We start from the raw sequence: 21424 nt of genomic DNA, 5'->3' as shown, positions 1-21424 counted from the left end.
CTGAACAGGTTTTTACCTCCAATCAATGCTTCATACTGGTGTCAAGATACTCTTTTCTATTTATATAGCTTGTCAATCTGGAACTTTGCCTCCTACCATTAAGATTTATCTCAAATTACTCTTCTCTATAAATCCTATTCTCTATCCAAATTAGATTACTCTCTATTCCCAAATGTGACCTGTACTTTTGCACCTCTGTGTCATTTTCCACATTATGCCCTATGTGGGGGTATTTGCTCCTTCCTTCATCTGTAGAGCTCCTGTATATCCTTTGATCTCCTTGGTAAATAACAATGTTCCATGTTGTATCTTATTTAGCACTTTTTTGTGTGTCTCTCAGTCATATAATGTATACTATTGCTGTTGTTGAGTCCTTTTTTCAGTCATGTCTGACTCTTTGTGACCCCATTTGTTTTTGTTTTTGTTTTTTTTTTGGCAAAGATACTGGAGTTGTTTGCCATTTCCTTCTCCAGCTCATTTTACAGATGAGGAAATGGAGGCAAATAGGATTAAGTGACTTGCCCAGGATCACACAGCTGGCAAGTGTCAGAAGCTGGATTTGATCCTTTGAATTTGAATTTGAATCTTCCTGACTCCAGGCCTGGCACTCTATCTTCTGTATCATTTAGCTGCCATATTATAGTTACCTACACTTATTTTTTTTTTATTCCCTAACCCCTACTAGACTGAAAACTCCATAAAGATAGGAAGCATATCTTACTTTATCTACCTAGGTTCTTAGCATAGTGTTCTGCACACAGTAGGTGCTTAATAAATGTTTGTTGAAATGAAATTAATATCTTCATGTTCTCAGGCTCATAAATGTGGGCCTGTTATGATAACAAAAGTTATGAATTCTCAATGTCCATTTATTAGGTGTTTGATGCTGAAGCTCTGGCTGCATGAAGCTGGTATTGTCTTCAGGGGTCTTCATAGATTGGATTATGAAACAGTCTTAGTTTCCCTCCAGCTCCTGTTTCAGTGTTCTTTACCACCATCCTGTCACCTTCCCTGCTGTCTGAAAGTATGCTCATGTCTCCTCCATGTGCAAAAGAAATCTTCATTTGATCCATCTATCCCAGCTAGCTGTCATCTCATATCTCACCTTCCTTTTGTGGCTGAACTCCTTAAGGAGTTCTTCCACCTCCCTCCTTGCCCCTTTATAGTATACAATTTAATCACTGTGGTTCATGAAAAGTACTATTCTATTTAAAATATATATATGTATATATATATACACATACATACATTTATACACACATACATACATGATCTATAACTATGTAATTATAGATATATAAATACAGTTCCATATCATGTATGTACATATATATATATTTATCTGTATCCATCTCTGTCTCTGTTTCTGTATCTAAAACTACCATCCAGTTCAAGTTCAAAAGGTAGATCAAGTTTGCTTCTGTAAGTGCAGTTGTACTGAGTATGTCTGTTGTGTTTTCTTCAGGAAAGGGAATTAACATTTTCATGGGAAATGATAGATTGCCTGTTCCTAGGACTCTGTTTTTCTTTTAAGCCACTTGTAAAAGAGAGGCAAAAGCTTGAAATTTAAATTAGGCCTTTTTTTGGGGGGGGGGGGCTTTAGCTACTGGGAGGGAGGGAGAGGAATGGGCAGTGGAGGTACTCGAATTGATGGAGTAGAGAGCAAATCTACCTCTTCATTCTGTAATTTCCAATAACATAAAGCCTGGGTCTAAGGCCAGACAGCAATAAAGGAGGGGAGAAGATAATACAAGGCAACTTTCTTTTTAAATGCAGTCAGGGCCAGCCTTATATGTTGCTAGAGTAGGGAGAAACCTACGTAAAAATCTTGGAGAGATTTATTCTGCCTCAAAACAGCAACCCCATGATCTGTAATTCCATCTTAAGAGATTTAAACAATTCAGCCCTTTGGGTCTTAATGGCATTTTTATCATTAGGATTTCCATTTTAATTATTAATATTCTTAGCCTACAGAGTACTTTGGCAAGGATTATTTGCACATGGCTCTAAAAGCAAGGAGAGACAGCATGGAATAATGGTCAGAGATCTGGCCTACAAGCCAGGAAATCATGGTTTCAAGTCCTGCCATCTGACATATAGTGGCTGTGCGACCTTGGGTAGTTGCTTAATCTTTCAGAGCTCTAGGCAATTCTCTGTAAGTTTCAAAGAAGTTGAGGAACTGCATTTGTGAAGGGAATTTCCTCTTCTAGGAGTTTTTTATAAGAATGAAATCACAGATCAGTCCATCAACAAGCATTTACTGAGCACCCACTGGTGTGCTAAGCACTGAGTTGAGTGCTAGGGATTCAAAGAAAGGAAAAAATCAAAACCAGTCCCTGCCCTCAAGGAAGTTACTGTCTAATGGGGAGACAACATGCAAATAACCATGTACAAACATGCTATATACAGGATAAAGTAGAGATCATTGACAGATGGAAGGCAAGATACATTAAAAAGGGTCAGGAAAAGCTTCCTCTATTAGATGGGATTTTAGGAAATCTAGATGAAGAGGAGAGCCTTCCAGGCATGGGAATGGCCAGTAAAAGGTTCACTGTTTAGAGACTGAGTGTCTTGTGCAAAAAAAAAAGAAGTATTAAGGAGGCCAGTGTTGCTGAATGCCAGATAATGTGAGGTCAAAGGGGAAGGAAGAAAGGTATGAGAAGACTGAAAAGGAAGAAGAGGGCTTTGAAGGGCTTTGAATGCCAATCAGAAGACTATTGTTGATCCTGGAGGTGATGAGGACACTGGAATTTGTTAAACTGAGGGGGGTGACATGGTAATACCTCAGTTTTAGGGAGAGCAATTTGACAACTGAGTGAAGGATGGACTAGAGTGGGAAGATACTTGTGACAAGGAGGTCAATCAGAATAATATTATAATAACCTAGGCATGAGGTGATGAAGGCCTGCACAAAGATGGTGGCAGTGTCAGGAGAGAAAAGGGGTGCTTTATGAGAGATGCTATGAAAATAGAGTAAACAGAACTTACTAACAGACAGGATGGGAAGGGGGAGAGAGAGGGGGAGAGAGAGAGAGAGAGAGAAGATTTAAAGATGACACCTAAGTTGTGAGCCTGGGTGACTGAGAGGATGGTATGCCCTCCACAGTAACAGGAAAATTAAGAAGAAGGAGGGATTGGGGGAAAATAATGGGTTCAGTTTTGGACATGTTGGTTTTAAGATGCCTGTGGAACATCAAGTTCAAGATTACCGATTGCAGTTGAAAATGTAAGACTAGATATCAAGAGAGGGTTTAGGGCTGAAGATGTATACCTGAGTGTCATCTACATAGAGATGACATTGAATTCATGGGAGCTGATGAGATCACCAAGATAGATAGTATAGATATAGAAGAGAAGAGGGCCCAGAATAAAGCATTTGGGGGACACCCACGGGTAGGAGCTATGACCTGGATGAAGATCCAGCAAAAGAGACTGAGAAGGAGTGATCATGCAGGTAGGAAGAGAGCCAAGACAGAATAGGATCCCAACAAAGAAAAAAACCTAGAAAACAGAGTATCAAGGAGAAGAGGGTGATTAATAGTATAAAAGGCTGCAGAGAGGTCAAGAAGGATGAGGCTTGAAAAAAGGTCACTAGATTTGTCAATTAAGAGATCACTGATAACTTTGGAAAGATTAGTTTTTGTTGAATGGTGAAGTCTAAAGCCAGTCTATAGAGAGTTAAGAAGAGAGGAACATGAGAGGAAGTGGAGACATTAATTATTGATGGCCTCCTTAAGGAGTTCAGCCACAAAAGGAAGGTGAGATATGAGATGACAGCTAGCTGGGATAGATGGATCAAATGAAGATTTCTTTTGCACATGGAGGAGACATGAGCATACTTTCAGACAGCAGGGAAGGTGACAGGATGGTGGTAAAGAACACTGAAACAGGAGCTGGAGGGAAACTAAGACTGTTTCATAATCCAATCTATGAAGACCCCTGAAGACAATACCAGCTTCATGCAGCCAGAGCTTCAGCATCAAACACCTAATAAATGGACATTGAGAATTCATAACTTTTGTTATCATAACAGCCTGTAAACAGAGAGTTCTGAACTTCATTTTCCATTTTCTTGCATCCCAGTTTCTCCATCAGATAAATAATGATATTATTTCTAGTAAATAAGTGGAACAAAATTATCATGGAAGCAGACATTGCCATTACCTATTTCAAACTTTTATTCATCTACTATCAATTTAATTCTAATAAAATTTCATCCAGATTAACAACCCAAGGATTTTTCTTTGACAAGCAAGGCCCAAACAAGTAAAATCCAATAAGCTGCTTGAACAGAGTCTTAAAATTATACAGCAAACACTTATTATACAAGCCAGAAGACTATAAAATAATCTAATAACATTATCCACCCACAGCAAGCTGGCTTTAGAGAAGGGACAATAAAAAATTATCCATTGTTTAATTCTCTGTTACTTAACAGAACTATATAACAATGGACCAACCAAACATCTTTCTATTGCACTTGTAGACATAATAGCAGCCTTTCTCAATAGAAAATGACTCTGGAGCAAATTTTCTGACATTAATACTGATGAGTGTCCCCTATGCATACTTCAATACCTTCACAACATCATTGCAATCAGAACAAGAGTGGAGGTTCTGGCTCTTGAATGCCTACTTAAATAAAACCTCAGAGTCAAGATCCATCTCAGAGGTCATCTAACACAACCCTTACCTGAGCATAAATTGTTTGAACAATATGAAAGTGGCCATTTGCTTATAGGCTTCAAGTGATAGGCAATTTAATACTTCCCAAGGAAGTCAAAAATTTTGGACAATTCCAGACATTACCTTGCTAACAAAGGGATGTGCAGTCCAAGCTATGGTTTTTCCAGTAGCAAGATATGGCTATGAGAGTTGGCTATAAGGAAAGCTGAGTGCCGCAGAACTGACACTTTCAAATTGTAGTGCTGTAGAAGACATTTGAGAGCCCATTGCATAGCAAGGAGGTCAAATCAGATAGTACTCAAAAGAAATTAATCAGGCTATTAACTGTAATGTCAAGTACTAATGCTGAAGTTTAAATACTCTGGCCACATGATGAGAAGATGGGACTCATTGGAAAAGACCTTGATGCCGAGAAAGTTTGAAGGCAAAAGGAAAAGGGGACGGCAGAGGATGAGATGGAGAGATAGTGTGATGGAACAATTAATGTGAACTTGGACAGACTTCAAGAGATAGTGGAGGATAGAAGGGCCTGGCATGCGATGGTCTATGGGGTCACAAAGAGTTGGATACAACTGAACTACCAAACAACAATCATTAGGAACATTTTCCTTATGTCTGCCTGAAATCTACCTCTGTTGCTCAATCTACCACTTGTTTCTCCTACTTCTTCCTTTTGGGACCAAAACCAGATAAATCTAATCACTTTTTCACATACAAAAGCCTTCAGATATTTGGAGACATCTATGGTTCACCCTCCCCCTCTCATTCTCTTCTCTAGGCACATAGTCTTGAAAATAATTTTAAGACATCAATAGGCCAAAAATCAATTCTATTCAGTCCACAAAATGGTATTAATTCTTCTCACTTCTCCCTTAATCAGTCTGAGAGTAAATCTCATATTCCATTTATTAGTTTATGTGATCATAATCCCTATTTTGAAGATAAAGAAGTTGCAGCTCAGTCAAGGTCACATAGTTAGTAAATAGCAAGGTAACAATCAGAGCCCAGGTCTGTCTGATTCTCATTTCAGTTACTACACTATAGTGTCTCTCAAAAGACTGAGCAGTGGCTAATGGCAAACTCAGAGTTCCTTATCCTCCAAATACTCAGAAAAGTCAAGCCACAAAGTTATAGAAGCCAAAGATGGAGTGTACTCATGACTTTTAAGTGCACTGCCTACTTTTCATTATGCCTGCTGTCTTGTTTACATATGATCCTCTCTCCTGTCACTGTGCCCTTGCAAAGACTGTCCCTATGCCTGAAATGCACTCTCCATCCTCACTTCTACCTCTTGTAAGCCTTAGTGCTTTTTTTTAAAGCTCAGTTCAAGAACCATCTCCTACTTTAGGCCTTTCTTACTTCAAAGCTGCTAGTGTCTTCTCTCACTTTCCAAAATTATCATTTATTTACTTCATGGATATTTTGGATCTATTTAGCACATGTTGCTCCCTTGACAGAAGGTAAGGACTTTTTTTTTTTATTTTATCTCTGAGTGCCAGAACCTAAAACAGTGTCTGATACATAGCAGGAGCTCAATAAATGTTTACTGATTGATTAATGGGTTGACCTGTTCTTATTTCTTTCAGGTCCTGTGCCAAAGGACCAAAAATCCATATTCCCACTTGATACAAAATCACTTGCTTCTTTTCATTATAGGTTGCCTGAGCATTCCTATCAATGGAAAGTTATGCTATCTCCACATTCCCAAAGTACTTGGAAGCAACTATCCATGATGACTTCAAAGCCTGTAAACACCATGATTTAACAATGACAACATGGGTTTTACCCTATGGTGCTAAAATTTGGGTGGGGATGTCTCACAGGGTCTTTCTTCTACCCAACTTCCTGCTGACTCTATGGGGATATGCTGCCATTTTTCCTTCTTCAACTACACCTGTACCTGGATTATTCTCTAAACCATTGCTGGCTTCACCTAGTTCTGCTCAACTGAATCTTCCCCAGTCACAATATCTAGTAGTAGGTCTGAGAATCATGCCAAATATTTGCTCTTTGTCTACAAACAATAACTCACCATCTTCACTATCTCTCAGATAATTAATATGAGTTCAGATCTGGTCTCTGACACTTACTAGTTGTTGTGCTATCCTGGGCAAGTCACTTAACCCTATTTGCCTTAGTTGCTTCATCTGTAAAATGAGCTGGAGAAGGAAATTGGAATCCTTTCCAGTATCTTTGCCAAGAAAACCTCAAATGAGGTCACGAAGAGTCAGATACTATTGAAAATGACTGAACAATAATAACTGCCTCAATTTCTTCAACTGTAAAATAGAGATGATAATAATACCTACTTCCCAGGGTTGTAAGGATCAAAAAATGATAATATTTGTAAAGTTGTACAGTGCCTAGCACATAATAGGTGCTTAATAAATGGTTATTTCCTTTCTTCCTTCCTAAACTGACTTAGGAATTTAAGCACTGAATTCCTATTTTATGGAAAGAAAAACTGAAATTTAGTGAGGTAGGTGAAATGGTTTCCATACAACTAGTAGAATATCAGACCTGGAATTCAAATCCAGGTGTCTTGAGTCCAAATCAAATAAGCATACTATCTCTCAGACATTAATAAAAATACATCTGGAAAATAATTCCATATATTTATAATTCCCATATATTTATGTGCATATATTTGTGTATATGCACATGCATACATACATACATACACATATATGTATATATGCATGTTTGTGTGTATATGTGTGCAATATTCCTATAAGACATCCAGCTCAAGATTTCCAAGAGGCATTTTGAGATGTGTGGCTATAGTTCAGGAGAGAGGCTGGGGCTAGGTATATATAGATCTAGGAATAATCTGTTTAGACCCTGGGAAACTAGGTTTCAATCCCAAAAATACACTTTTTAGCTATATGCAAATCCTATTCTTTGCAGATAAGTTTCATTTTCTTCATCTTTAAGTTGAAGAGAATAATGACTTGCCTATTAAGTCTCAAGGTTGTTATGAGGCGTAGATAATGTACATGAAAAGTCACTTATAAACTGCAAATCATTGTGGAAATGTAAATTGTTGTTATTGGGCAAGGAGTCAAGCATGGTCCAAAAGCAAGGTCTGAACACCACCCTCAGCCACTCCCTCTTGGGAAATTGTTCTCTAAACCATTGCTGGCTTCACCTAGTTCTGCTCAACTGAATCTTCCCCAGTCACAATATCTAGTAGTAGGTCTGAGAATCATGCCAAATATTTGCTCTTTGTCTACAAACAATAACTCACCATCTTCACTATCTCTCAGATAATTAATATGAGTTCAGATCTGGTCTCTGACACTTACTAGTTGTTGTGCTATCCTGGGCAAGTCACTTAACCCTATTTGCCTTAGTTGCTTCATCTGTAAAATGAGCTGGAGAAGGAAATTGGAATCCTTTCTAGTATCTTTGCCAAGAAAACCTCAAATGAGGTCACAAAGAGTCAGATACTATTGAAAATGACTGAACAATAATAACTGCCTCAATTTCTTCAACTGTAAAATAGAGATGATAATAATACCTACTTCCCAGGGTTGTAAGGATCAAAAAATGATCAATGTTCACTTTTCTTGGGAAATTGTTGTTGTTCAGTTATGTCTGACTCTTTATGACCCTAAGGACCACAGAACATTAATAATGTCCATGGGATTTTCTTGGCAAAGATACTGGAGTGGTTTGTCATTTCCTTCTCCAGTGGACTGAGACAGAGGTTAAGTGACTTGCCCAGGGTTACCCAACTAGTAAGTGTCTAAGTCTGGATTTGAACTCAGGTCTTTCTGATTCCAAGCCCAGTGCATTTAAGGCTTTAAGCTTTCACTACAATACATATGACTTGACATCACAAAATAAAAGTCTATATGCCATGACATTAAAAATATGTGTATTTAAATAAGTGACATTAAAACGTATCCAATGTTGACTTCTTTTTTATGTCACCCTCCAGAAGCCTGCCTATGTTACTTTTGATTAGTCCAGTGTCTTGTCAAGTTTTTCCTGGACAGATATAGTTGTTCATTGAGAAAAGAACTAGATAATCAATGGTTTATTCTTGTGCCTTGATATATAGGCTAAATTCTCCTACTGTGATTTGAGCCTGACAAGGAAAGCAGGAAGTTCTGGGTTCAAGATCTACCTCTGACATATGCTAGTTATGTGACCCTGTGCAAGTTACTTAATAGCTGAAGTCCCCAGGCAAGTCTCTAAGACTGCACATCACGAAGAATATATTGATCTACATTGGTAAAGGCAGTTCCTCACTGGGAGCTTTCTACACTGATGAAATCACAGGTTCAGTTAAAAAAAAAAAAGGAGAAATGTCATTTGCCAGACCCAAAATAGGCCCCAGGAATTGGCACATAGATGTCACAGTGGGTAAAGTTCTTGGCCTGGAGTCAGCAAGACTCTTCTTCCTGAGTTCAAATCTGGCCTCAGACACTTACTAGGTGTGTAATCCTGGGCAAGTCACTTAACACTGCTTGCCTCAGTTTCCTCACCTATAAAATGAGCTGGAGAAGGAAATGGCAATCTATTCCAGTATCTCTGCCAAGAAAACCCAGACAGGGTCATGAAGAATCGGACATAACAAAAAATGACCAAAAAAAAAAAACCCAACAACAAATAATCTCTCTGGTTGCTTCCCACTTTCCAGAACTTAGGGTAATAATCCAATTCAATGCAATCCAACAAGAAGTTACTAGATGCTTACTACATGCAATGCATGGGGTATAGAAAAACAAAATGGAGACCAGTCCTTGCCTTCAAGAAGCTTATGTTGTACTTGAGGGATAAAACATGTAAAAAGATAAATAAATACCCAATAATTTGAAAAGAAGGAAAGGATTTACAACTAAGAGGACAGGAAAGCCTTCCCATACAATCACTGGTGAATGTCCCCTTACAACCTGAGACCTTCACAGAATGACAGATTGAGAGCTGGAAGAGATCTCAGAGGTCATTCAATCTAATCCTGACCCCATTTTGTTGATGAAGAAAATAAGGCCTGAGGAGGCTATAGAACCTAACCAAGATCACTAAACCAGTTAGCAGAAGAGCTGAGATTTGAACCCGGATCATCTAACTCCAAATCTAGTGTTTTCCCTCTCCCTTCTTCCACTGAAACATACTTTAATCACTAAAATAGAAAACCAGATACTTCCTATCAGTTTCCCCAAATGTGCTACGTATGACAGTGAGCTGCTTTCTGGGGCTGGGATTTTTAACTGGTCTGTACATACTCAAACACAGGACCATAACTATGAGGAGGTAACACCTAACAGTATGTGACTTGAGGGTCACCAAAAGTCTAGGCTCCCTTACTAGATAGTCACTGCGTATAAAGAATTTCTCCAGTTGGAATCATTCCTTTGGTTAAGGAAGAAGCTTAGCAGACAGGATCAAGTACTTGTCCTGGAGACAGAAAGACAAGGGTTCAAATCCCACTACCGATACTAACTGTGTGGTCATGGACAAATTACTGACCTCTCTGAACCACTGTTTCCTTTCTATAAAACAGAAATAATGGTTCCTCCAGACCCTATCTCACAAGATTGTTGTAAGACACGAGTGAGAAAATGTGAGTATCTGTTGTTATTACTCTCAAAAAGCTCCTGCTGAAATAAAAATAGATTATGTGGCATGGATACCCCAATAACCCATATATAACTGTTAAAGACATTAGATGAGGATGAGATGATTTACTCAAACACAGGGCCCTAAGAATTAGGACTTGAGGTGGATCTAAGTGTCACAGAGGTCTTCTCCCAAAGATCCTCTAAATGCCTGATGCCATCATCAGCAAATTCCTGCCCCTTCCAAAAAGAAGTGAACTCATTTCAGCTCCTTTTGAAACAATTTGACCCCACTGTGACCTGAATTTGGCATATCAGATACCCTAAACCTTTCTAGTCTTCTCATGCCTTATTTTTCCCTCATACTCTGATCCATTAACATCGGCATCCTTGCTATTCCTCACACAACACACTCTGTGTCTTAACTCTAGGAATTTTCATTGGCTATCCCAGCATACCTGAAATGTTCTCCCTTCTTATCTCTGCTTCCTGGTTTCCCTGGCCTCCTTCATAGCCCAGCTAAAATCTCACCTTCTCCAGAAAGTCTTTTTCCAGTCCCCCTTAATCCCAGTGCCTTCCTTCTGTTCACTATCTCCCACTTTATTCGGTTTATGTCTTGTTTGTACATATTTATTTACCTATTGTCTCCCCCAACAGACTATAAGATCCTGGTAAGCAGGGGATGTTTTTGCCTTTCTCTGCATCACCAGTGATTAACACATGGCCTGGCACCTAGAAGGTGCTTAATAAGTGCTTTGACTTGACTTCATTAAGCCTATCTTTAGTCACAGACCCTGGCTCACCTAGGGTTTTAACTTTTGCAGTATAATTATAGTAATAGTAATTCACATTTTTGCAGCACTCTAATATTTACAAAGTATTTTCCCCTGACATCCCTGGGAGGTAGGTGAATCAGACCTTACTATTCCCATTTTACAGATAAAGTAAAGAGAAACTCAGAGGGGTTAAGGAACTTACTCAGGATCACAAAGTTGGTAAGTGTCAGGGCCAGGACTTGAATCTGTCTTCTGATTCCAGGAGTAGAGTTGTTTCCATGACACAATATCTAATCCAGGCTTTGTTCACAGACTTCCCTAACCCATGACTCAGTAGTTATTTCAGTGTTGGTCTCCTTCTAATAGTGATGCCTTGGCCTTTTCCTTGTGGATTAACCCCTTGTGCTGTCCCTTTGCTTCTTCCTTTATTTTTCTTTTTTTTTTTTTGAGATGGTTCTTCCTGATCTCACCAAGGCTAAAAGTGCAGGGGCCAGTCATGAACCCAATCTCACTACTACTCAGTAGGGAAGCTTTGACCTGTTCCTTTTCCAGACTGTGCCAGCAGCCTGGTTCCCTGCCCACTATGGAGAGGCTCATCAGACTGGTAGCAGGTTTGGTACATACATCTGATCTGCTATGGCCCCACTATAGCTCAGGACTCCCAAGGTTAAGTGATCCAACAGAGACTGCAGGTATGTACCACCACTGTTCTCAATGTGGCCTTTGACTTCTAAGAACTAGATTCTTAGCCTTGCCCCATGAAGTGAGCCATCTTAGTCGTCCTCCATCCTAAGAGATGGTTCTAGGCCCTGTCCTCAGCTGCCCCTCACATGTTCCAGGCTCTTGGCTTCCCTCCAATGTGGGGGGAGCCCCCCAAATCTCTTTCCCTCCATTATATGTCATGCTAGAGAAAGAGATAAGTTTTAGACTCAGCTCTGGCACATTAGCTATGTGAGGTTAGGCAAATAATTTAACTTATATGACCCTGATTTTCTTCATCTGAAAAATGGTAGTAATAATCATTCAATTACCTAATTTGTAGACTTGTTGTGAGGAAAAGTCCTTGTAAAACATAAAATTATACACATATATGTGTATATATACATATGTGTGTGTGTGTGTGTATATGTATACACAGAAGCAGCTAGGTGTCACAGTGGATAGAGTGCCACTTCTGGAATCAGGAAGACTCATCTTTGTAACTTCAAATCTGACCTCAGACACTTATTACCTGTGTGACCCTGGGCAAGTCACTTAACCTTGTTTGCCTCAGTTTCCTACTGGACAAAATGAGCTGGAGAAGGAAATGGCAAACCACTCCAGTATATTTGCCCAGAAAACCCCAAATGAGGTCATGAAGAGTCAGATACAACTGAAAAATGATTGAACAACAACAAAGTATGTATAGACATATACATATGTCTATGCAATATATGTGTGTGTATGTGACAGAGAGATCCCATCTAGACTTTATGTTGACCCCTTATGTGCTGGAAGCAGCTCCAAATTTGATACTACAAGGGCCTGGAAAAATGTGTCACAGTTCTGGTAACTGAGGGCACCATGAGGGAACAGGGGACCTGGGTAGGTTTGGTGCCAAAGCCAAATAGAGCTTTCCTCCCAGTTATGCCTAAACTCTGAATAGCATGTCCCTAGGGCCTCAAGGGAGCACACAGCAGCTATTTTAAGCCAGCGAGTATCTGATGGGCATGCAGTACACCCTTGAGGGAACAAACAGGAAGTGAAAGTTGCTCTATTACCAGAGACTAGCCTTAAACTTTCTCCAGGGAATCATAGCTGGTTACTCTGATCTTACAAGACACTTTCCTCTTACTCCTCCTTCTCTTCTCCCTCCTCCTTCTTCACCTCCCCCTCCTTCACTTCTACCACCTCCCTCTTCTCTTCTTCCTCTTTCACTCCCTGCTTCTTTACTTCTTCCAACTCCTCCTCTTTTTCTTCCTCTTCCTCTTCCTTCACCTCCTCGTCCTCTTCTTCTACCTTCTTCTGTTCTTCTTCCTCCTCCTCCTCATACTCCACTGCCACCACCAACTGCATATAATTAACAACCCATTTCACTCATCCTTATTCATCCACCCATATCCATCCCAAGGTGATTCTTCAGTCAAGAGTTTCTTTCTATGACAGGTTTGAATTATTCTATTGTCAGTGTGGCATTTTTGAAATGTGATTTTTTCCAGGCCACTACAGTGCTGTTTAGGAAACAAAAACAATAAATTCAACCTAGCGAGTAGTACTAACAGTATACCTATTTGTAATGGGTAAATTGTGGTACAGTAGAAGGAACACTAGACCAGGGATCAGGAGACATAGGTTATAATTCTTACATTTCTAACATTTTCTGTGAGACCATGAGCAAATCACTTCACCTTTCCTAGACTCAGTTTTCTTATCTATAAAATCGAGCTGACCTATATTAACTTCATCATAATGTTGGGGTTGGGGGAAAAGTGCTTTGTAAGCCCTAAAATGGTTTACTAATTTTGGTTATTGTTATTATAAATTTTGGTGAGAGGGGGAGGGGATCCTGTGAGAATTAGGCTCATTACTTCTAGGAGATCAAGGAGTGAAAAAGGGCTTATGGATAAGAAGGCTCAGTGGATAGAGTTCTGGGACTGGAGTCAGGAAGACTCATCTTCAAATCTGTCCTCAGATACTTACTAGTTGTGTGATCCTGGGCAAGTCACTTAAACCTGTTTGCCTCAGTTTCCTCATCTGTAAATTGAGCTGGAGAAGGAAATGACAAACCACTCCAGTATCTTTGCCAAGAAAACTCCAAATGGGGTCAGAAAGAGTCAGACATGACTGAAAATGAGTGATGATAAATGAGGAATGAATTAAGCAATGCCCACCCCAACTGCCTCAGGCACCTAAATATTTAATAATGTTCAATTGGGCACATGGATGAACGAAAAGTAGATCAAGAGTTAAGAGTTACAACTGTGCCATTTTTCTGAGGGCAACTGTGCATTTATGTAACTAAAAATCTAATTATAGCAGACTCAGGTCCTTTGGTGGAAGGAATGGAGTTAGGGGGGCACAAGAAAGAATCAAGGGAGGTACCATACAAATTCTTCTAATAATCATTCTAGCCCATTGCTCATACCTCCTTTTAAGAATGATACCTTCCTTACCCATTGTTTCCATACATGTGTTTCCAAGAAATTACAGATTAACCAGGAAAAAGGCTTAGAAGTCTCTTTTAATTTGATGACATGACAGATGGATTAGTAAATTCCAGGTAATACAGATGAGAACGGGAATGGGACAAGCATTTATGAAGTACCTACTATGTGCTAGACACTGTACAAATATCTCATTTTATCCTCACAACAACCCCATTAGGTAGGTGCTATTATTAGCCCCATTTTACTGATGAAGAAACTGAAGCAGGCAAAGTTTAAGTGATTTTCCCAGGGTCACACAACTACTTAGTGCCTAAGACTAGATTTGAACTGAGGTCTTCCTCACTCCAGGCAAGTGCTCCATCCTATTGCTGTAGCCTAGTGCTATCTAGCTGTCTCTCAGGTGTATAGATCATTTTCGTCTGTTTCTATAGTTGTATGAGATTTGTATATATGTGTGTGTGTGTGTGTGTGTGTGTGTGTGCATGTATACATATACACACATATCTATATTTATTTGTAGTATATTGACTATAATAAGTGGTATTTAGTTAAATACAATACATTTCCAACATATTACCTCTGAAACAAGCATTTATTAAGTGCCTACAATGTGCCACTCACTCTCATCCACTGTTTCAGTTATTATACATATATTGTTATCCAGGCATGACTATTTGTGATACAGTTCTCAGCTCCATGTGGTCCAATTCCAAACTTTCTAATAATCTGAGCTCCTTGAAATTCCCTCTGGGAAAATCTCTTGTCCCGTAATTAATTCTATATCACTCACCTGTAGCTGCAATTTGGATTTGATTATCTCCACTATACTCATAATCCTGTTTATGATATTATTGGTTAGAAAGTAAAATAGTGAAATATCTCAGGCTTATTCCAGATTTTATTTGTTTTAACTCATGTTCTAAAGGATCAGAAACAATTCCTGTCAGAAATACAGGTCCAAGAGTACTCCAAGTCATTCAATACTCAGGTACTAGAGACCATGCAGATCTGGCATTTAAAATACATAGAAAACCAAGACAAGACACACATCAATGAAACCACTGTCATCACCTAAAACAAACAGCCAAGAAAGTTTAGTCCCAACCAACTAAATAGCCACAGTTTCACCATGCCAGAAATCTTCTATTACCCTGAAATCAATGTGTTCCTGGGTTCTTGTCCCATCCACCAGCACAGGATGTTAAATCTACACAGCAGTTATGAAGGCTGTTAACGTCAAGAACCTATGCCCACACACTAAGTGAGCACCTCGGAAAGGTGTAGCATTCCAGACACTGAAACACTGTCTCCTGAACATAATCAGTTCAATGAACCAGGAACAATGTTTTGCATTTAGAGGACTGTGAAACCTTGGAAAATAACAAGGGATTGCATAACGTTTCAAAAGTTTCTTAAGCACTTTGCTATTCCTGCTAATGCCCAGTTAACATTAAGGGGAGAAAAAAGTCCCTGGTAAAGGTGATAGCAGAGAACGTGTACATAATTCTTGTCCATGAGTCCTGAATTAATCTAGTTACCAGTCTAAATTGCAAGTCCATCTACTGTGGGGCACTGTAACAGAATGTTAAACTTCTGACACGTTCTGTTACTTCGCTTTGCTTTAGGCTCCAAAAAGCCCTGAATTAACACAGAGAGAGAAGCTATTGCATTTGGCAGCTATAGCATCACTTACCGAAAGATCGGTCTTTGGAGATGTTTTTTCTTGATGGTAACATGGTCATCCATTTAAAGGAGGAGAGTTAACTTCTTCCTGGAAAGCACTTCAAAAAATCCAAGGAGGAGATTGTCCTTTGCTACTGTGCTGCTAAGAGCACAGGGTAAAGAAGAGATTTTTCTCCTTTTTTTTGATAGTTGGGAAAAACTTCCTCTCTCCCTGGCAGCTGAGCAATGTGGCCATAGAGGCCACATAAGACAGGCACGTTGCTGCACTCCCCCACAGAGTAGGGTGTGCAAAACAGTATTGGAGACTCAAGTTGATCTGGGCAAGAAAAGTGTGCCGGACCCTCAGAAGTGGAACAAGGAAAGTGGGAAGCTGCCAAGTGTTAGCCAGGTAGAAACACCCTAGGTTATTCCAGCCATGAGCCCACTTCTTCCACACGCTGGTCAAGAGTTCTGAAACACTAAGTCCCTCCCCGTCTTTAAAACATGCTGCTCTGAGGCTCAACTTTTTTTTTCTTCAAAATAAAAGTTGTGCAGCTGGTTCAGCATTCCCATGTGAGTACCTTCCGAAAGTTTGTTCTGTGAAAATAAGAACTATATACAAATTAATGAAGATGGATGGATCAGGGTTGTGTTGCTGGCTCCGCTTCAAGAAATTGTAATTATTTTACAATCTGGCTTTTATTCACTCTGGAAGAAGTGTGGAGACGACTCATCATTTTTGGCACTTATAACCTAATAACCTACACTTGGCTGAGGTTGAAAATGCCATTTTCAACTGGTAGAAGTCTATGTGAAATAGACCAGAGCTGGTAAAGTTTAAAAAATAAGAATGCTCAATACAATGGGTGACACTACCCCCTGAATGTCTGTACCCAAATGTGGTTTCAAATCATGAGAAAAGACATTTCAAAGAGAGAAAGAAAAACAAACATAGTCTGTGAAAAAAGTCTGGCAAAATTGACTTGGGGCTTAGGATTTTTTAGGTTATGCAATGAAACTTGCATTTGTGGGGCCGGGGGGATAAAAACTTAAACAAAAGAGGAAAGCTATGTGTTTGTGTGCTTTTAGGAGAGGTTGTACTCAGATCGAAAGAAATTATGTCAGGGGTTGCTTGGGTGAATTAAGCCTCTCACTTTAGGAATCTTCTTCTGCCAAAGAGTAATTAGAATGATCTTTGTAGGTTTAAATATAAATTATCAGCTATAGTCTCCTTTAGATCTGATATATTCACCATATTCCTATTAAATCAATATCACCATGAGATTCCAGGAGGAGATCTGATGCATTTCAAAGGAATCAATTTTAAGATGGGGTAGAGTTGACACATGGTGCCGTAAAGGATCTGAAGTTTACGAATTCACAGAAGAAAATGTCCCCAAGTATCATATATCAATATAGCCAGGTGATCCATAAAAATAAGAAAAAATAATTTAAAGTTCATCTAGACTGATCCTCATTTTACAGATGAAGGAAATGAGACCCATAGAGGTTAAGTGACTTAAGGTCACACAGATGATAAGAGGCAGAGCTGGGACTAAAACTCAGGTTTTCTGACTCCAAGTCCGGCAGTGTGCCAGCTGAATCATGCTGGCACTCATCAAATCATTTGCGTAATTGTGGTTTCTGGGGTGGCAATCCGAGGAATAAGTACTTTTGCAATTTCCAAATATTTCCACACATAGCAGGTGCTTTGGGTCCCTTTCAAGGGGAGAGAATGACAGAGGAAGAAAAAAATATATATAGGATCTGAAATCAGAGGATGTAGGTTTGATTTCCATCTCTGGTTCTTCTTATCTCCCTCATTTGTCAAGAAACTTCATCTTTCCAAGTCTCTGTCTCTTCATCTGTAAACCCTGAGGGTTTTCAATTGCTTCTACAGTCTTTTCTAGACCTAAATCTATATTCTTAATGGAATTACCACCTAAAGTGTCTTGCTAGTTTGCGCTAGAGAAAGAAAGGAGTCTCTGTTCTATAATGGAAAGGGTATTAGATGGGAAGCAAGAAACTAAAGACCCAAATAAGTGAAGAGATGGTAAGGGAAGTAGCTAGCTGCCTCTCAAGCCCCTTGAGTCAGGCAAATTATCCCCAGAAGCAGCTACTCTTAGGGGTCACTAGGTAGCACAGTGGATAGAATATTGGGCCTAAAGTAAGGAAGACCTGAGTTCAAATGCAACCTCAGATAATTATTGGCTGTATGACCCTGGGCAAATCATTTCACCTCTGTTTGCCTCAGTTTCCTCAATTGTAAAATAGAGATAATAAAAGAATCTATCTTGAAGGATTGTTGTATCAACTGAGATATTTATAAAGCTCTTAGAATAGTGCCTGGCACATAGTAGACACTATCTAAATGCTTATTCTCTTTCCTTCCAAGATATTGGATAAACTTGTATATGGGATTGCTGAACCACTCATCTTTCAGGAACTATGGAGAACTAAAGATGGGCAAATGTAAAATTTCTAATATGGACAAAAAGTGAATTCTGGAAACTACACAATTAAACTTAACATTAATCTCTTATATGTAAAATATCTCCTCTTGATCATTTCCTCCAATTTTCACTTTCACTCACAGATTTGGGCCCCTAACAGGTGGCTCTCTCTGGTTCTAAATTTATATCTAGTCTCAGATACTTACTAGTTGCACGACCCTGGGCAAGTCACTTAACCTCCATTTGCCTCAGTTTCCTACTCTGTAAAATGGGGATGATAATATCTCCCAGGTTTGTTGTGAGGATCAAATGAGATAATAATAGTAAACCACTTAGCACAGTGCCTAGCATAAAGTAAGTGCTATATAAATGTTAGCTATCATCATCACCATCATCAAAATCATCATCAGTATAACACCGCAGGTGACTATCCCCACTATGATAGCTCACAAGCGCCCATTGGTTTGCTTCCAATTAATAGTCAGTGAGTAGACTTAAATAATGTTTAACAAAGGCATTTACTAAGATGGTATCATAAAAAGAGTTGATACAAAACATTTTCCCTAAAGCCCCAAATATACTTTCCCACAGTTATACACAACATTCATCGGAGTAGTAGTACAGCGGCAATGAGGACAAAAATGTGGCAAAACTCCTAGATCTTCAAAGCCCAGAAGGATCACTACCCTCTCAATTTTGATACCCTTGAATAAAGTCTAGTCACCCCAATGAAATTGTGTCTCCTTTGTGCTTTCACTGAAAGCCAGGGTTCTCCACTCCTCTAAATAAGATATTTTATGATATTTCCTCCCTCCCCCCCCAACTTAAAACCCAGTGTGTTATTCCGTATTCCTTGGCAAAAAATAGTCCTTGAGCAAACCTTAGGAAAAGTAAATGTACTTATTTCAGAGGCAACAGGCAGAGAAGTTGGAAATCCATACCACCTTCTAAACAGAATCAAGTGAGATTAGAGGTAAGCTTAGACTTCTGCTACCCAAGCTCAGCTTTGAAGTATCTCTAGGGGTCTGACATTCAGCAGCATTTCCCATTCTTCTTATCTAAGCACTGGGGCATTTCTTCTCAAAAGTGATACTTGGACCAAGATGGCAGAGAAAAGGCAGCTACTCACCCAAGCTCTCTACAAAACCCCTCTGAACACCTTTAAATAATGGCATAAAATAATTCTTGGAGTAGCAGAATCCACAAAAGGACAGGGTAAAATAATTTTCCAGCCAAACACCAATCAGAAGGTCGGCAGGAAAGATCTGCACACTTGGGTGAGAGTGAAGTATAATCCAGCACAGGCCACTCCAGCACAGCCCTGGCCCCAGTAAAACAGGAGCAGGCCCTGAGAGCCATAGAATCAGAAGCACCACCAGCTGCTGCTGCTTCTGGAGCTCTCAGCCCATAGATGGTAAGGAGATTGGACAACTACTCAGAAAGAGATTATAGGAGTCTCTGCTAGCATTAAGGCAGGACTGTGTTGCTTTGCCCCATACTTGGATCCAGGTTGCAGTTCTGGGTGGCAGTCCCAAGGCAAGGAGGAGCATTAGCATAGCAGAGCTTGAGGCCACATTGGAGCAGGAACCCTCTTCACAGTTCCAGGGCAGAAAAGAGTGCTTATGGTCACTCAAAGACCAGAGCACAGTCCAGGAGAGTAGTAAATACACCTCTCCTTAGATCACACTGAAAACTTACAGGTCTCTAGAAGTATCTCTGAAAACAGCTGCACAAAACCCCTGATGCTTGAGACAGTGCCCCTTCACCCCGCAAGCAGAGCTCCAACGTAACAAAGAGTTAAAAATCAAGTAATAGGCTGAGGAAATGAGCAAACAACAGAAAAAAAAATCTGGCAATAGAGAGTTACTTTGGTGACAAGGAAGAACAATACACATACTCAAAAGAAGATAACAAAGTCAAAGCTCCTACATCCAAAGTATCCAAGAAAAATATGAATTGGTCTCAGGCCATGGAAAAGTTCAAAAAGGATTTTGAAAATCAAGTAAGAGGTAGAGGAAAAATTGGGAAGAGAAATGAGAGTGGTGCAAGAAATCAATGAAAAATGAGTCAACATCTTGGTGAAGGAGACACAAAAAAATACTGAAGAAGATAACACATTAAAAAACAGGCTAGGCCGAATAATAAAAGAGGTAGAAAAAGTCAACGAGGAGAACAATGCCTTCAAAAGCAGAATTAGCCAAATGGAAAAAGAGGCACAAAAATTCACTGAAGAAAAAACTGCTTAAAAAGTAGAATTGATCAAATGGAAAAGGAGGTATGAAAGCTCACTGAAGAAAATAATTCCTTAAAAATTAGAATTAAGCACATGGAAGCTAATGACCTTATGAGAAATCAAGAGAAAAATCAAACAAAACCAAAAGAATGAAAAAATAGAAGACAATGTAAAATATCTCATTGGAAAAACAATTGACCTGGAAAATGGATCCAGGAGAGATAATATAAAAATTATTGGACTACCTAAAAGCCATGATCAGAGCATAGATATCATCTTTCAAGAAATTATCAAAGAAAACTACTCTGATATTTTAGAAGCAGAAGGCAAAACAGAAATTGAAAAAATCCATCAATCACATCTCCTGAAAGAGATCCCAAAATGAAAACTCCCAGGAATGTTATAGCCAAGTTCCAGAGCTCCCAGGTTAAAGAGAAAATATTGCAAGCATCCAGAAAGAAACAATTCAAGTATTATGGAACCAAAAGTCAGGATAACAACAGAAGCTTCTATGTTAAAGGATCAGAGGGTTTGAAATATGATATTTCAAAGAAAAAAGGAGCTAGGATTACAATCTAGAATCACCTACCTAGCAGAACTGAGTATAATCCTTCAGGGGAAAGATGAATATTCAATGATACAGAGGACTTTCAAGCATTTTTGATGAAAAGACCAGAACTGAATAGAAAATTTGACTTTCAGATATAAGACTCGAGAGAAGCGTAAAGAGATAAACAGGAAAGGGAAATCATAAGGGACTTAATTTTAAACCGTTTACATTCCTACATGGGAAGATGATACTTGTAACTCATAAGAACTTTCTCATTATTAGGGCAGGTAGAAGGAATATATATAGACAGAGAGCACAGGTATGAGTTGAATATGAAGGGGTGATATCTAA

At 39.2% G+C, this 21424-nt stretch overlaps 1 protein-coding gene across 2 annotated transcripts in view; it reads right to left on the bottom strand.

The window, feature by feature from the left end:
- Positions 1 to 16396, bottom strand: part of PDE1A (phosphodiesterase 1A) — a 342826-nt gene extending 326430 nt beyond the window's left edge. The window contains exon 1 of one of the 2 annotated variants that reach the window (XM_027866098.1): positions 15869 to 16396. In XM_027866098.1, the coding sequence (XP_027721899.1) occupies positions 15869 to 15921 (53 nt within the window). In that variant the 5' untranslated portion in view covers positions 15922 to 16396. The remainder of the gene's footprint in view (positions 1 to 15868) is intronic. The other variant, XM_027866099.1, reaches the window with a different exon arrangement.
- Positions 16397 to 21424: the final 5028 nt, after the last annotated feature.

The sequence above is a fragment of the Vombatus ursinus genome, unplaced genomic scaffold (assembly GCF_900497805.2).
Source record: "Vombatus ursinus unplaced genomic scaffold, bare-nosed wombat genome assembly UNPS02014779.1, whole genome shotgun sequence".
Lineage (NCBI taxonomy): Eukaryota > Metazoa > Chordata > Mammalia > Diprotodontia > Vombatidae > Vombatus > Vombatus ursinus.
Note: the sequence above shows the minus strand (reverse complement) of the source record. Positions and strands in the feature narration are given on the sequence as shown.